This window comes from Castor canadensis, chromosome 1, assembly GCF_047511655.1.
Source record: "Castor canadensis chromosome 1, mCasCan1.hap1v2, whole genome shotgun sequence".
Taxonomy (NCBI): domain Eukaryota; kingdom Metazoa; phylum Chordata; class Mammalia; order Rodentia; family Castoridae; genus Castor; species Castor canadensis.
The window spans coordinates 111,575,634-111,593,348 of NC_133386.1; the positions used below are offsets into that span (position 1 = coordinate 111,575,634).

The following is a 17,715-nucleotide window of genomic DNA, read 5'->3' on the forward strand; positions in this document are numbered from 1 at the left end:
CCCTCCTTCAGCTGCCTATATCCCCAATCAATTTCTGTATAAACACAGTAACAATTAGTCATTTTACCTTCACTATAATAGGCTAGTTTCATAGTAATTTCAGTTCTTTCATTTTCTATCTTTATTGAATTAATTTTTATTTCCCTAACTAGTATCAGAACTGAATATTTTCTTAGATTTTTTTAACCCTCTTTGATATCTTCTTCTGTTCATACCCTTACCTATTTTAAAAATTGAGATTTTTTTTTATCTTTATCTACTTGATTTGTAGAAGTTATTTATGTATTCAAAATACTAACCCTTGATTAAATATATTTAGGCATAAATATTTTTCACAATTACTGGCTTATCTTGACTTTGTTTATGGGTTTTATTTTTGTTTTGTTCTGTTGGACTACACTGGGGATTGAACTCAGGGCCTTACACTTGTTAGGCAGATTTTTCTACCCCTTGAAACACTCCCCCAGCCCTTTTTGAGATAGGGTCCCACTTTATGCCTGGCTGGCCTGAACCACGATCCTCCTGTTTGTGCTTCGTGTGTACTTATAGTGCCACTGTGTTGGTTGAGATGGGGTGTCTCAAACTTTTTACCCAGGCTGACCTTGACCCACCATCCTCCCAACCTCTGCCTCCCCAGTAGCTAGGATCACAGGCCTGAGCCACCACTTCTGGTATATGGGGGCCTTTTGTTGATCAAAATATTTAATTTTGATAGCAACAAATATATCATTCTTTAAGATAATGCTTTTGACACTAGGTGAGCCGTGTGTTCAACAGTGATAAGTTAATAGCAAGAATTGAGGAGCAATCTACAAAACAACCAGTAATTGTCAAGGTCATCAAAACAGGGAAAATCTCAATTTTCAGCACATAGGAGCCTAAGGAGAGATGATGACTAAATGTAATGTGGCATCCTGGACATTAGGAGAAAACTCATGGAATCTGAATAAAGTGTGGAGTTTAATCTGTAAAAATATATCAGTATTGTTTCATTAATTGTGACAATTTACCATAGAAATATAAGATGTCAGCATTAGAGGTAACTGGGTATGAACTATACAAGAACTCTCTGTCCTAGCTATAAGTTTTCTGAAAGTGTAAAATAATAGGTGTATTAAATATTAAAAATAAAATGGATGACTACAAAAACTGAAAAGTGCTTTTGAATCATTAATTATAGTATTAACAGAGGCCAATAGGAGAAGGGGACCAGGAACTAGAGAAAAAGTTATTTCAAGAAGAATTAACTTAGAAGGTAACACACATGCACAGGAAATCAATGCAAGTCAACTCCCTGTATAGCTATCCTTATCTCAACTAGCAAAAACCCTTGGTCCTTCCTATTATTGCTTATACTCTCTTCAACAAAATTAGAGATAAGGGCAAAATAGTTTCTGCCAGGTAGCGAGGGGGTAGGGGAGAGAGGGAGGGGACGGGGTGGAGGGTCAAGGGAGGGGGTGGGGGAAGGGGGGAGAAATGACCCAAACATTGTATGCACATATGAATAAAATAAAAATTAAAAAAATTAATTACAGTATTCATCCAGTACCTTGTATGCTAAAGAAATCAACATGATTTTTCTTAAATATTGTATAGGATACCACATTACATTTAACTGAAACATTTCCTTAATCTCTTTTACCCTGTGTCATGTTACCTGTCTTTCCTTGTCTTTCATACCCCTAATTCTTTTGAAGAGTACTAGATGGGTATTTTGTAAAATGTCTCACAATTGTTTTTTCTCTAGACTAGGATTGTGGATTTGGCTGGGTGGCGAATATCACAGAGGTTGAAGGAGGTCTTCTGATAGCATTGTATTAGGAGGTACATGCCATCAGCAGGACTTTACATTGATGATATTAAACCTTGATTGTTTGATTAAGGTGATGCCTGCCTTAAGGTGGGTTACTTTTTCTTTTCCATATGCAGTTTGGGTTAGACAGGAATCCCTAAGTCCAGTCCACACTCAGAGGGAGGGGAGTAAAATTCAACTTCTAGACAGAGGAATATCAAAAAATTTATGGACATATGTTGAAACTACAAAGTGATTAATACATGTTGGGAGAGAAATTTTTAAAAATAAGTTTATATGGGGAGGTCATTTTTTTGAGATTTTTGTAAGAAAATGCTTGTTTTTAATTGTCCTCTTGATTGATAATTTAGTTGAGTATAGAATTGGGTTCTTAAAAAGGCCTGTAATATTTAACATTTGTCCTTGGTTTTAAAATTTTTGATCAGTGTTTCAGTTCTTTTTCTACTCAAATCTACAAGTTGGAACTTTTTAACTTCAGTGTTTTCTTCTGTCATTCATCTTATTTTTACATTGCTCCCCTCACCCCTGTAGACTTATTTACCTACTTCTGTCTTGATTATTGTTTCTTGTATTTTATTCTTTTTCATTGATTGACTTTCCTTCTTTTTTTTATCTTTTCCCCTGATGTTGGTATAAAACTCAGGGCCTCACTCTGGGTATGGCAAGCCTCTACCACTAAGCTATATCCCTGGCCCTACGTATATACTTTTTTTTTTTTTCCCCCTGAAGTCAAGGTCTCAACTGAATTGCTCAGGTTGACCTTGAATTTGGGATCCTCCTACCTCAGTCTCCCAAAAGACTGGAATTACAGGTGTGCTACCATGTCTGGCTAATTTCCTTTTTGAAGTAGCTTTGGTTAGTTTTTACATTGAGTATCCATGGGTAGTGAGCTCTTTTTTTATTATTATTGAGTCTGCTGTCAATTTACTTGCTGGAAAGGCAATGATTAATGTTTAAGAGCATGGATTCTGGATGTCTCAGTTTGAATCTGGGCCCCGTCCAGTCATCCATTATACCTTAGACCATCATGGAAGAAGTGGGACAGCATCATGCCAGTCTTACAGTTGTGAAGATTGAGTTAATAAGAGTATTGCGTAGAATGGTGACTGGCATGAAGAAAACACTCCGGTAACTATTAAGGTTTCCTCATGGGATTAATACTCAAAATATTATTTAGCTATGGATCTAATTCTGTTTATCCTACTTGGGCATTATCAAGCATTTTATTTATTTGAAGTCAGGGCTTCCCACTTGCAAAGTAGGCACTCTACCACTTGAGTCCCACCTACAGTCCATTTTGCTCTGGTTATTTTGAAGATGGAAGGGGTCTCTTGAACTACTTCCCAGGGTTGACCTTTACCACAGTCCTCCTCATCTCAGCCTGCCAAGTAGCTAGGATTACAGGCACCAGTGGCACTCAGTTTCATCATGCATTTTAATCTAAGAATTATTAGCAAGTTTGGATTTTTTTTTTCCTGCAGTGCTGGAATTAAACCCAGGGCCTTACACATCCCGAGTACTCTACCACTGAGCTGCACTCTCAGTTTTTACCCTCTTTTTCATATTACTCTTACCTTTACTCCTTGCTGGTTAATCTCCCCTCAGTTTACGAGTTCATACAGGAAAATAGGCAAACAGAAATCTGAAAGAACTTCTGAAAGAAGACTACAAAGCAATGAGTAGCCCAGATAGATATTATGGTATAGTATAATGCTGTAGTAATTAAAAGTATGGCATGGCTCATGAATTAACAGCTAAATAAAAGAATAGACATTCCAGAAATAGTCTCATATATGTGTAGGGATTTAGTATTTGATGAATGTGATATCTCACATCTTGGGGGAAAAAGACAGATTAATCAGCAAACACCCTAAAAGAAACTATTAGACAGTATAACTGTAATTCAAGCTGCTTGGGAGATGAAAGTAGGAGGATTGTGATTCAATGCCAGCCTGGGGGAAAAAATAGCAAGACCTTATCTCAAAAACAGTCAGGCATGTTAGTATATGCCTGAAATCCCAGCCTTGTGGGAGGCAGAGATAAGGAGAGTCATGTCCAGGACCAGCCCGGGCAAAAGTGTGAGAGTCTATCTGAAAAAAAAAAAAAAAACAAAACGACTGGGGGCATGGGTCAGTTAGAAGCAGAAAGAATTTTCTAGGTATGATATAAAATCCAGAAGCCATGAAAGAAAAAAAGATCGATACATCTTTATAAAAATATATTTCTGCATGCCAAAAACTGCCTAAAGCAAACTTAAATTTAAAAGATACAGTTCAACCTGGAAGAATATTTGTATTTCATTAGAAATTAAGGCCTAATTTCCCAATAAGTCAATAAAAATCCATGAGTAAATGAAACAAAAAAAAAAGATAGGTAAACAAATTCAGTATGGTTTACAGAAAAGGAGACATGTTATGTTTAAATCTCATTTAAACATTTAGAGGAAGATCTTTCTTATTCATAGTTACAAAAAGAAGCCATAATGAAATATTTTTCTCCTGTCAGGTTGGCATGGATCAGTGATTCTCAATTCTGAGTGCACATAACAGTTACTTAGGAATGTTAAGATCACTGGTGTCCCATTCCATCCCAACTGACATACCTTTTAGAATATGGCATGGACACTGGCGTTTCTAAAAGATGCCCAGGTCATTCTACAGTGCTTCAGAAACACTGGCATAGGTTTAAAAATTTTATAACATACTGAGGTGGTAAGATTTGGGAAAGTTGTCGCTCTGGTACACTGTCATTGTACAGATTTGAATAGCCTTTATGGAGGGGAATTAGCAGTGAAATGCCTGTATCCTTTGACTCAGTAATTCCCTTCTAGTTATTTCTGTGTACACTCTTACAAAGGGAAACCTTTGTGAAGGTAATTGTAAAAATGAAAGAGTTTAAATGTCCAGTGGACATTTCTTCAGCATGATACAGTAGAGCCTACATTAGACAAAAAGCCCACAAACAACATATAGAAACACTTCATAGCCGGTACTTCTATGAAATGATTTCTAAAGTATGTTAAATGATAAAAGTAGGGTGTAGAAATCTGTATAGTACTACCATTTATGTGAGAAAGAAGAAAATATTTTTATGCTTATATAAGTAAAAAATATTTTTTAAAAGATGCAGTAGAAATTGATAACAGTTTTTGCATCTGAGAAGAGAAGTTGAATGGTTGGAAACAGGAGTGGACAGAAGATTAAGTTGTATAGGTCAGAGGTGATAGAGCCACAATTGCTAATTTAGGTCTTTTGGATTCCAAAGTACATGCATTTTCTTTCCTCCCCCAATATACATAAAAACTTTATACAAAGGGTTTTTTTTTTATTATTTTAAAGTCCTATTATATCAGCTATACCATCCTTTTATGCAATTCTCAATTATCATTCAGTTTTCTTTAAAATATTGTACTGTTGTATGTATTTTCAAGCTTTAATTGTTGCCTATAATTTTGTAAAACTCTAAACTGGTGGTCATCTGCCATATAGGTCAGTCATTTGCTTTTGAATTTAATGTTTCAGAGTTGGATCTTGGGGAGCAGCTTTTGTCCCTTATAAACACTTAACTTTTTTTTTTTTTTTTTTTTTTTTTAAGGTTTCCATGGGTAAACTACCAGGATAGCAATCTCAACATTTCAATTCCGGTGTTTAGTATTCATGGCAATCATGATGATCCCACAGGGGTAATTACTGTTTTCTTATATTTTCTTGAAATTTTAGAAATGATCAGTTTGGGTTATTTGTGGAAAACATTCCTCCCCTTTTTCATTGACTCAACAAGTAAAATTGACTTGTTACCATTAATAAAAGCATTTATAGTGTTTTTTTATTGTTTTAAGTCTAGAATAAGAATTGGTATATGAGCTGAGTTTAACCATGAGTAGCCAAGATTAGGAATAAACACCGAACATGTGCATAGTGCTCCTCAGTTTGCCACTGTCTTTATGTCTCCTGAAGTCTCACATGCAGGAAATGATGATCCCATGAACACTTTTGCATCTAAATTAGGCTATCTTATTACTTGTTGATATGGAGGTAAGATTAGAGGACCTAAATTCAAAATATCATTTGTTTCATCTGGTCATTAATATAAATCACGAGGTATAGCCCCTTTCCCAGTTTATTAGAGGCCTGCTTAATATTACAAAGGACTTATTGCATGGCTGACTTTTATTGCTTAGTAGTCAGTCATGATAGTTGTGATGAGATTTGCATTTGATATGTGATTCTAGGTTTTGTAAGTCACTTGTAGTAGAAAAAAAGTAGCAACACTTTTACTATTGAAATTCTGTTTTGAGAAAACACTATATTAATCTACAGTTTTGTAATTACAGGTTGAGCATCCAAAATCCAAAAACATGAAATCCAAAATGCTCCAAAAGTCACTGCTCAAAAAGTTTTTAGATTTTGGGTCATTTTGGAGTTTGGATTTTCGGTTTGAGGTGTTCAACTGGTAAGATCTTTGCAAACATTCAGAAATCCAAAAATACCCTCCAAAATCTGAAATCTTTACAGTCTCAAGAATTTTGGATAAGGTATATGCATGGAAACTGTAGTATATGGGGAACAGTTTTAATAGGTAATCTGATAGTCACACAGATCACTTATTTTTATTTTTATATACACGATATTCTTTGAAAATATTTTACATAGGCAGATGCACTCTGTGCCCTGGATATTTTAAGTTGTGCCGGATTTGTAAATCACTTTGGACGTTCAATGTCTGTGGAGAAGATAGATATTAGCCCGGTTTTACTTCAAAAAGGAAGCACAAAAATTGCTCTTTATGGTTTAGGTAAGAGGGCTTTATTTTTACAGTTACTGGGTAATTGTTTAAACAATTGGGAAATGAAATTTTGGAAATAACTTTGTAACACTTTGAAAAATAGTGGAACAAATTTAATTATTCCTTATTGGTGACTGTAAGAAATGATGCAGAGTTTTGGTAAAAAAGTTTTTAGTATTTATAAAGACCACTAGCTGTTAGTACTTGTTTTCAATAGCAGTTTTGGTGGAAAAATATTTTTGTTTATTGTTTGAGATTTTTAAAATTTCCTTTAGATTCAGATATAGAATCCTGAATGTTAGAACTGTAGAATAATTAGCAAAACTGTATTTTGGCATCTTACAAATCTTTGAAAGGTCTAAAGCATCACTGTCCAGTATGGTAACTACTAGCCTCGTGTATATATTGAGCACTTGAAATGTAGTTAGTCTGAATCATGGTGTGCTATAACTAAAGCAAACACCAGATTTAAGAAACTGAGTTAAAAATATAAATTCTATTGTTAACATACCAGATTAAATAAGGTAAAACTAATTTCCTTATTTTAATGTCACTACAAGAAAATTCAGTTATATATTTGTTGTGCGTTAGTGGCTCACATGATATATCTGCTAGTCTAGCCCAATATCACTTCTAGTGATAAGAAATTTGCTTTATCAACTCCATTGTCTTCAATTTATTTAGTATTCAGTGAAAAACATGAAAGACCAAAGACAATTTTTAAACCATATATTCATTATTTTGTGTATTTTATATCTCGAGAATTTTTAAGCATAGAAATAAGGTTTTTAAAGTCCATTTCTCATACCTTTTTCATTCTGGAAGTGATAGAGCAACAGTTTTAATCACTGCAGTGTTAGAGATATTATCTCCTGAAAAATGGTTTCTCCTAATAAATTCTGACTAATTATCTCTCCAATTATCCATTTTCCCCCAAAGTCTTATCTCATTCTGTTCTACCTTCCCTAATTAACCTCTATTCCCACCTATCTCTCCCTTCACTAGAAACTGTGGAATGTTGCCTCCACCTTCTCACCTTAGGTGAAACCAGCTCAGCTTCTGAGGGTCCCATGGTCCCCACAGTTCTTGTATCTGTGGACTTTGGGAAGAAGCAGGGCTCATTGTTCTCTTTGCTCCCCACCACTACTTTCTTTCCTACTTCAAACACCTTGCTCATTGATGTTTGGATTGTTTAAACGTGCTCCCCTTTCACTTAAACTTTTTTTTTTCAGATTTTGTCACTATTCTTGATGATTTAACAACTAAGTAGGTCAGCCTTCTAATGCCCAGGGCTTTGTATGCCTTGATTTTTGTCTCTACTTGGATGTTCTGCATCCCACCTCAACTGTTTATTGCATTGACCCTATTCAACTCTCTTCAGGAATCTACTTCTTGCTTTATATTTCGACATTTTTGGCTTTTCTTCTGAGACCTTCTATAATATAAAGTAGCAAGCTTATCTGCCCCCTTTTCCATCCTGCATTGTTATTCTCTATCTTTTTCCCCTTTTATAATATTTACAATTTGTTATTTGGTTTACTTGGTTTTGTTTGTCTATTGTACTAGACCAAGACAAGCTTATGGGAGAACTATTTGAATATCATTAAGTGTACAATATTTTTATTTTAAAAAATCAATATATATCAATATTGTGGTTTAGGATACATTTTTATCTCATCCTTCAGTATCTGTTTTTGTGTGTTATAAATGATATCGTTTATAAATGATTCCAGAATCATTTATAAACAGTAAAATGTAATATTTTGAGAAACACATGATTTAGAAACTAGATATATTCATTTTCTTAACCAAAGTAAGAAAATAATTTTTAAATTCTGTAATATCCATTTCAGGATCCATTCCAGATGAAAGGCTCTATCGAATGTTTGTCAATAAAAAAGTAACAATGTTGAGACCAAAAGAAGATGAGAACTCTTGGTTTAACTTGTTTGTGATTCATCAGAACAGGTAAAAGTGTTCTCTGAAAATTTTTGAGCCAAGTATTGAGGTTCCCAAAATGTATTTCTGAGCTCACCTACTTTAGTATTTCTTCAATGTTGTCACTGCAGGATCAGAAAAAACTTAGATTTGCTTTGCATGACTTCATTTTGAAGTCATTTTTAGTGTATATTAATACCTTTAAAAGAATACTGGTAATGAATAGACAAGGCATAAGAATAACTATAAAGTGAATACTCTAAAAAGTACAACCTTACCAAGTATATTGTCCTGTCCCCTTCCCTGATCTTACCTGCTTCCCTATACCCCAAGGAAAGTTTAATTCTCAATTTTGAGTTAATTATTCCATTGGTTTTCTTTATTGCTTAATCATATATAAATATACACATAATTGATACTTTGTTAGTTTTGGTATAACTGGAGTCATGCTGTTTTATTTTACAGACAATTTATATTACATTACTGGTATGCATCTATTTTGATGCTTAGAAGGGCAATGCATTTTTTTATTTATGATTTTATTAGCATATAATAGTTATATAGGGAAATACATTATGATGTTTACATATGTACTTACAATGTATCTTAATTGGATTTATCCCCTCCATCATTCTCCTTCTTTCCATCTCCCCCTCTTCTTAGAACAATTTCAGTAGATTTCATTCTACATATACACCCTCATTTCTTCTTTTCTTGTGCCCATTTTCCTCCCATTGGTACCCGCCATGCAAAAGATTTATTTTTCCCTTCTGCCCTTCATTTTTGTCTTAATTAAGTGTATATTGATAGTCCAAGGGGATTTCACTGCTTTTATCAAATTAACCCCCTCCCCTCCGTTGCTTATTCATTCAACTGTCACCATGTTCCCCTGATATTCAACAGCTTATTCTACAGTGAGTTATTAATATTCATATATAGATGGGTTGTTTCAGTATTTTTCATTCTCTCACATTTTCTTTCTCCCAACTTCTGTAGCCCCCTCATATTCACTAATACAATTTTGTTCTCTCTCACTATATGTCGTTTTTACTCATATGTATAGTTTTTTTCCTCCTGTTAGTGAACATTTTATTTCCAGGTATTTGCTCACAAAACTTGTTGTTCTGAGCATTTCTTATGCATATCTCCCCAACCATATATGCAAGTATCTTTCCAGAATATGTAAATCTAGCTAGAATAACTTTGTTTTGCTAGTTGCTGTAAGAAGTCTAATCTGTTTGTAGGGTACAAGATTGATTGAAAGGAAGAGAGACTTACAGAAATGATTTATTATATGGTCATTACAGTAGAAAATGTAGGTGACAACAGAAATCACAGTGAAACTGACATGGAAGAAGCAACCCTGGGTTTTTTTCTTCTTATTTTTTTTTTTTTGGTGGTTAGTGGTTCTGGGGTTTATACTCAGGGCCTCTTGCTTGCTAGGCAGGTGCTCTACCACTAAAATCACTCCACCTGCTCTTTTTTGTATTGGGTATTTTTGAGATAGGGTCTTAAGAACTATTTGCTTAGGGCTAGCTTCAAACCTCTATTCTCCTGCTCTCTGCCTCCTGAATATCTAGGATTACAGACATGAGCCACTAACACCCGGCACAACCCTGCGAATTTGTCAAGGAAGAATCCACGGGATTTGGGACCTGATTATATAATTTATTTATTTGAGTACAGATTTATAATAAGCTCTGAATCAGAGAAGGACTTCAGGAGGCAGAGTTGCATTGCCTTATGTATATTCTCAAATAGGCTTGAGTGAGTTTCAGAGGAAGAGTAGTCCAGAGTTTTGATGTAAATGGTCTCCATGTGTCTATACCACTTCTCTTGCATAAGGCTTCTCAGTTTTGCCACACTTGGTTCTATGTCAAAGTAGGATAAGTTGGAAGGAAAACTTTTAAGTAATTCTGAATTAAGCCAGAATGAAACGTAGAAGGCAGCATTGGTTAGGAGAACAGACAGTCAACATAAGATGTTGATGTGTCTCATTGCTGATAATGGTGACTTACAGAAGTACATTTTTGGTTTCTTCACTGTAAAGTTCCTATTTTCTACTTTGTAATTAATGAATATTTTGGAAGAAATCTTTGAGACTATGTAAAATACTTTGTTTCACCATAAACTTTGAGACATTGATGTAGGATCCACCTGTGATCATGTTTCCAACAGCTATAGAATTGTAAGGGTGATTTCTCATTTCCTTTATTCTTTCTATATTTAGTGATTGGAATTTTTTGTGAAAACAAAAAACAATTTGTTCCTCTCCCCCTTTTATCTACTCATATTGTTTTTGTCATTGTGAACTTAAGAATTTTTGTTTTATTCTTTGAGTTACTATCTAATACTATCAGTTTTTCTTTTGTTATTGTTCCTCAGATTGTTATAATTTGACCATTGACCATTGGAAGGTCTTTTATGTTGACTACTGTGTCCTTTCAACGTTATCCCTCCCCCTTTTTTTCTGTTTTGAACTTGATCTTGGCTTTTTAACACCACAAAATGCTGCAGTCTCCTGTTGTGTTTTCCTGCCCTAATCCTGGAATCAACAACCTTTCCAAGGAGCTGTGGTTATTGGGGCTCTCTCAGCCCTCTCAGTGAGCAAAGTTAAGGGAGTAGATACATATGTTAGTATGGATAGTAACTCATGCATTACGCATGCCTGTCTTTCTATATGTAGCCTTCTATGTGTTAAAAACATGATCCTAAATTCATGCTGATTCTAATCCAACCCTACAATGTCTATTTTTGTCTTATCCTTACTTGTGACTTTTTTTCTCTAATTCAAGCCTGGATTGTACTATCCATAAATATTTACTTGCTCCTTTTTTAATACTGGGTTTACAAAAAGTAATTTTATGCTGCTAATAAATACCCTGTGAGAAACATATTTGCCAACTAGGGTACAGTGTTTGTGTACTTTAGCCTTACTATACCTAGTCAAAATACCAGCTCTGAAGTTTCTTAGCTCCTTTCGTCCCTGACACCTTCACTGTGGTTATGTGAAATTTTTTAATACTACTAGATTTATTTGTCACCCTTTGCATTATTAGGTATTTCTGCAGTTACTGCTTCTTCAAGAGTTAGAAAAAACAGAGGGTTTTCTCACTTTGGGTAATAATACTTGAACCTTCTCCATTTACTTTATTTCATCTGTTTCTCTGCATTGACCAGTTTTTTCTTCTAGTTACAAAAAAAGGCAGAATCTAAAGATGATAAGGACCTTGCTTACAAAGTCTTTCAACATGAATGTTTGGATCCACTTCTAGGTTACACATCAGTGTCAGCCTACTGCATAATTTTCCTTCTTTCTTCCAGGAAAGAGCTAGTACTAGTGTTTCTTGAAGACACAATGATGTCATGTTGTATTTGAGAGTTAATTGCTTTTCCTTAGTAGTTGTTATAATTTCATATTCTAGGTATTTTTTACATGAAAGCATCCCCAACGACACAAGCTTACTGCTTTCCTGATTTCATTTTCTGTCTTCTCTTCCTTCTTCTGCTAGCCACATGGATCTCTTTGCTGTTCCTTGAACCCCTGGAACACATTCCCATCTTAGCACCTTTGCCATCTCTTCTTCCACTGTAGAAGACTCTCTTCCCTTGAATACTGATCACTCCTCTCTGTTCTCTGTTCATTTGTTGCTCCTCAGAGAGAATGTTCTTGACTACCCTATGTATGTAGAATAGCTTTCCCAGTCACTGTCACTCTTTTTATTTTTCTTCATAGCACATACCACTACCTGGTAAGTTTTATTTACATGTAAACAAACACACACACACACACACACACACACACACACACACACACACACACACACGCTGCATTATTGTTGGTTCCCTCACAAGAGTAATGACTTTGTTCACTGCTTGAGACATTTAACACTTAATAGATACTCAGTAAATAGCTGTTAAAGTGAATGAATACAGGTTTGGATCAAATGAATACTAGATTGACATATTTGAACACTTTCACTTAATAACAAATAACAAAAGTTAATGCTCTTCTTCTCTCACTAGGTAACAGCCATTTTAAGTATAAAACTACAGTTTGCAAATGGCTTCTCATATGATATTTAATATTGAAAAATCTTATCTCTTATGTTAAATTAATACTTTTAATATCATTTTTACTTAAACAGATGCTCAAAAAAATCATTAGACACATTTTGAAATTTGTTTTTATACCACAAGGTTTAGTTTAACTTTCATTTTTTTGTCTTCTTTTTTTTGGGAGGTGGGTGTGATACCAGCTTGTGAGTTTTTAGTATTACAGAGCTTACAGAGCTCTTTTTTTTTTTTTAACTAGTGATCTTCCTTAAAATGTAGAATCCACTACTTTTATCTTTCAGGGTTCCTGCTTCATGCAAGTCTGTAAATTGCTGGCGGTCAGAAATAGTTATTATCTTTGTATTCTGATCCCTTTTGCAGCTTCTGGCACAAGAAGGATATAATATGTCAGTAGTAAATGATCTGTACAGGCTTACTTCATATGAATTTTTTTCTATATTACTCTGAATTTATATTACTTATTTTTTTTAAATCTTGGTATAGGAGTAAACATGGAAGTACTAACTTCATTCCAGAACAGTTTTTGGATGACTTCATTGATCTCATTATCTGGGGCCATGAACATGAGTGTAAAATAGCTCCAACCAAAAATGAACAACAACTCTTTTATGTATCACAGCCTGGAAGTTCAGTAGTTACTTCTCTTTCCCCAGGAGAAGCTGTGAAGAAGTGAGTACTTACTATATATTCCAAATTAATTTTTAAAAACCTTGCTATAATAATCTGTTATTATTAAGGTGTATACAGTGTACAATAGATTTCTTTATGACAGTTGATCACTCTTTGTAGTTTTACTCTTTTCCCAGGTTTTAATCCATTTTTAACAAGAGAATATTCTAATTGGTGATGATTTTGCTGCTCACTAGGCAAATACAAAACTCATTTTTTTTATTAAATTTCAAATTAGATAGTATATGGATGATTACTAAACAGATTCCTGTAAAGTAACTTAATTGAGATTTTTCTGGTTATAAAAGCAATATGTTGCTTACCTGTAATTCTGTAAATTCTTTGACAGAATGATGTGATTATAAAATGCAGTCAATAGTGATTAAACTCAATTTTTATAATAGGTCTTACTCTTTAAATCTCTTGTCCTTATTGTTATGATAACATATATATAGAATATGGTAATGGAATGTGTGCTTGTTGGGGTTTTTTCCTCTGGCTCTGCTATAAGTTTATCATAGTCATGATAACAATCTTTTGTACTTATTGTTCTGTCTTCCTGTACAAAACTTGTTCAGACAGGAAAAATGATGGATGAGTGGGGGGTTTTATTCTATTTAATCTAAGAATGTTTACCATTTTCTCCTGTAATAATAACATTAAGATTAAACTGCCAAAAGCATCCTTATGTTTAAGGATATGGTTTTATAGGGAAATATTTTCTAGAAACCAATAAGAAATACGATACTTTTGATATGTACATTTTCCTGAGAAAATTTACTTTTTTTTAATTACATATACTAAAACTTTATTATTCACAGTTCTGGAGGCTGCATCATCTGCTTTCTAATTTTCTCCCATTTCAGACATGTTGGTTTGCTGCGAATTAAGGGGAGGAAGATGAATATGCAAAAAATTCCTCTTCGTTCAGTACGGCAATTTTTTATGGAGGATGTTGTTCTGGCTAACCATTCAGACATTTTCAACCCAGATAATCCTAAAGTAACCCAAGCCATACAAAACTTCTGTTTGGAGAAGGTATTCTTTTAAAGTCAATGAGATCTACTTTGGTTGAGAAATTATTTACCTTTAATTAAATGATTCAGTGGAGTATTAGGAAGCCTTTATATGTATTACATTCTCCTGATGCTGGTGAGACCACTGTTGCTCAGTAAATCAGTTCAGTTGTGACAAAGATCTTTCTTTTTTCTTTTATCTCATTGAAAATTACCCAAAATAAAATCTTAAAATGTGTTTGCTTTGCTCCCTGTACCTCAGCACAAACCTCACACCTCCCTTTCCATGCAGATTATACAGGTTTCAAGGTGACTGACTCCACAAACTCAAGCTTAAATTAAGGTTGTAGGTTTCTCTCTGTTTTTGTGGCCAGTCCTGTACCATTTACTCGATTTCTATGTTGAGCTTCACTATAAGGAAGACAGTATCATATGGTGTCCCACAGACTTACGTTACCTTTTATAGCTGGACAAAATGTGTTTCCCACTAGTTCCAAATAAACCCTAAACATTGAGTTTTATTGGACTGAGGTCAGGTATGCATGTCAAAACCCAATCCCTGAAGTCAGGGAGATAGAAAATAGATGCATTGATTTTGCATTGATCATACCCATGCTTGAGCCATGTCCCATTTCCTAAAGTTAGTCCAAGGTTATGAACCTTGGCTTGAATGACATTTTGGACTACATAATGCTTTGTTGCAAGAGGATGTTCTGTGCATTGTGGAATGTTTAGCAGTATCCTCCCTTGCCTCTAAACACTAGATTCTATTAGCTCCTTTTCTTCATAGTCATGACAATCAAAACAACTTTGGCAAATGTCCTTCAGGTCAAAATTACCTCTGATTGAGATCCACTGGATCAGTTCCATCTAAATCTCATAGATTTTGAATGGTCACATGAATGCAGAAAGGAGACTGAAAACTGGCAATAGCTAAAGTAAAGGGCCTATTTGAACACCTGGGTGTGCACGTGACTTGTTCCCTCTATAGTCTATTGCATTTCTGTTATTTTATTGTATTTCATTATATTTATATGCATGTGGCAACAAGGCCAATATCTTAACTTTTCTATTTTAGTAATTGACCCACCTACTTCCTAGCAAACAGGTACTCTATAAATTGAAAGAATTGACCTAGCAGATCATACTCTTACAGCTCTCTGCTATTCATTATGGTAGTTATTAGAGCATGTAACAATTGACATATAATTAATTAAAATTAAAAACTCACTTTCTCACTTGTATCGACCACATTTCAAGTGCTTTAATAGTGATGTGGTTTATGGCAGCTGTGTAGAACAGTACAGTAATACAGCAATATCACTGAAAATTCTGTTGGACTGCATTGTCATAGTTTAAAGGACAATGTTGTAAAAATCTTAGACTTGGAAGAGATCTGAGGACACTTACTGTTCTATTATTGTTCCTGAGGAGAGAACCAATTAGTAAGGAGGGAGTACTAGAATCCTTTGAATGCACAGTGATTCGCTATCTTCAGATGCAAGCAACTCTAGCTGTTAAGAAAGTTGAATTGGAATTAAAATGTCTTCTTACTGGACAACTATTTTTGTTCTCAGATCACTTCCAATCTAAGATTATATAATCTTTTTTTAATCGATTGTTTAGAATTGAACCCAGTGCCTCACATATGTGAGGCAAGCACTCTACTACTGAGCTACCTACCCAGCCAAGATTTTATAATCTTGACCTCTTATTGCATGACACAGCTTTATATATTTGAAAATATTTGTCTGACTTTCTTTTAGCTTGACCTTTTCTAAGGCAAATAATGCAAGACCCTTTAGATTCTTATACTGCATGATATAATTGAAAAAAAACTGGATTTATTTGGTCTTAAGTTGGTGAGATGAGGGAAGCTATATTGAAACTTGAGTAGAAAATTGGAGCAGGAACAGTGTGTTACAGTTTCTTGTAAAAGAATTACCTTAGAGATTGAGAAATTGTTAAGAACTTTCACAAAAGAAAAGCATTAAGGAATGATATTAGTGGGAACATTTTAAGAAAGTATATTTTATAAGGTATTTTAAATGACCATACTCAGAAAAAAATTTAATAAAATAAGTTTAATATAATTTAAAATTTTGGTTTTAAATCTTTATTGTTATTTGAGGTCGAAGAAATGCTTGAAAATGCTGAACGAGAAAGGTTAGGAAATTCTCAACAGCCAGAGAAACCTCTTATACGACTGCGAGTAAGTCCTATTTCTATAAATTAAACTTTTCAGTTTTCAAAGTACAGTAATGTATAGTTTATAGGGATTTTTTTTTAAGTAATAAAACAAGTGCCTATTTTTAAGTAATAAAACAAGTGCCTTTTCACCTTTAGAGAAAAAAATAATAAAGCTGTAAGGATTTGATTTAATTATGATGGATTTGATGTGTTATTTATATTCTTGTCATTTTCTGAATAATTTGTTGTTATATTTAATAGATTGGCTAAGACCTCTGACTTCATCTTTGCTCTCCCCTATCACTCCACTCAAAGTACCTTGGCCCTTCCTGCAAGTTCCTAAAACATATCTGATGCATTCTTACCTCTCTTAAAAGGCTGCTCCAGTGCGACCTCACTGAGGCCCACTCTCATTAAAATGGCAGTCCCCCTTCTTCCCAATCACTGCTGATGATGCTTACCTTCTTTTATAATAAGTCCTAACCAATCGCATGTAATTTTTATTTCAGTTATTTGAATCATTTCTGTGCCTGTAAACCTACTCATCTTTTCCATTGTAATATAAACAAACCATTAACAAAACAGATCTTTTATTTGCCACTGTGCTTTTCCCCTTCTCCTAGCTCCTACTTGGTCTTCCATATTCTCTGTGTCCCTAAGATACAAAACTGTGCTCCTCATCTAACATTGTATTCCTCAGGCCACTATAATTACAAGACTGTGATGGAAAAGATGACTTTCTATGTTGAATCCAGTAGATTATTTTTCATCTTACTGAATTATTCTGTCACTCTGAATTATCTTTATTCCTCCTTTGTCTTACTTAGCATTCCTTTCAGTGTAGGCATGTGGCTTTAACAACTTCCTATAAAGTGTTTGTTGACCACACATCTTTACTTAGACCTCCTTATTGATCTGGATGTTCAAAGTGCCCTAAAGCCTGATATTCAAAGAATGTGGTCTTTAAACTGTGGCATTGGCATCACCTGGGAAACTTAAAATACAGACTCTCAGGCCCCTTTCAACAAATACAGTGAACCCTTTCAACATCAGACCCCACTGCCTTTTACAAAATCCCAAAGAGATTGTGTGCATATTAAGCTTTGAGAAGTCCTAGTATGTAGGGTGTGGAGATAAAGAGAATACTCTAAAGCCAGACCATTTGGGTTTGATTGTGGCCCTACCACTAGTTTTATGATCTTGAACAACTGTCTTGTACATTGGTTT

General features: G+C 34.4%; 1 protein-coding gene across 6 annotated transcripts in view; it reads left to right on the top strand.

The window, feature by feature from the left end:
* Nucleotides 1–17,715, top strand: part of Mre11 (MRE11 homolog, double strand break repair nuclease) — a 68,458-nt gene that overhangs the window by 8,418 nt on the left and 42,325 nt on the right. For 4 of the 6 annotated variants that reach the window (XM_020183392.2, XM_020183393.2, XM_020183396.2 and 1 more), the window contains 6 exons: nt 5,408–5,495; nt 6,466–6,607; nt 8,452–8,566; nt 13,097–13,282; nt 14,149–14,320; nt 16,430–16,510. In XM_020183392.2, the coding sequence (XP_020038981.1) occupies nt 5,408–5,495; nt 6,466–6,607; nt 8,452–8,566; nt 13,097–13,282; nt 14,149–14,320; nt 16,430–16,510 (784 nt within the window). The remainder of the gene's footprint in view (nt 1–5,407; nt 5,496–6,465; nt 6,608–8,451; nt 8,567–13,096; nt 13,283–14,148; nt 14,321–16,429; nt 16,511–17,715) is intronic. The other 2 variants (XM_074080671.1, XM_074080676.1) reach the window with 1 other exon arrangement.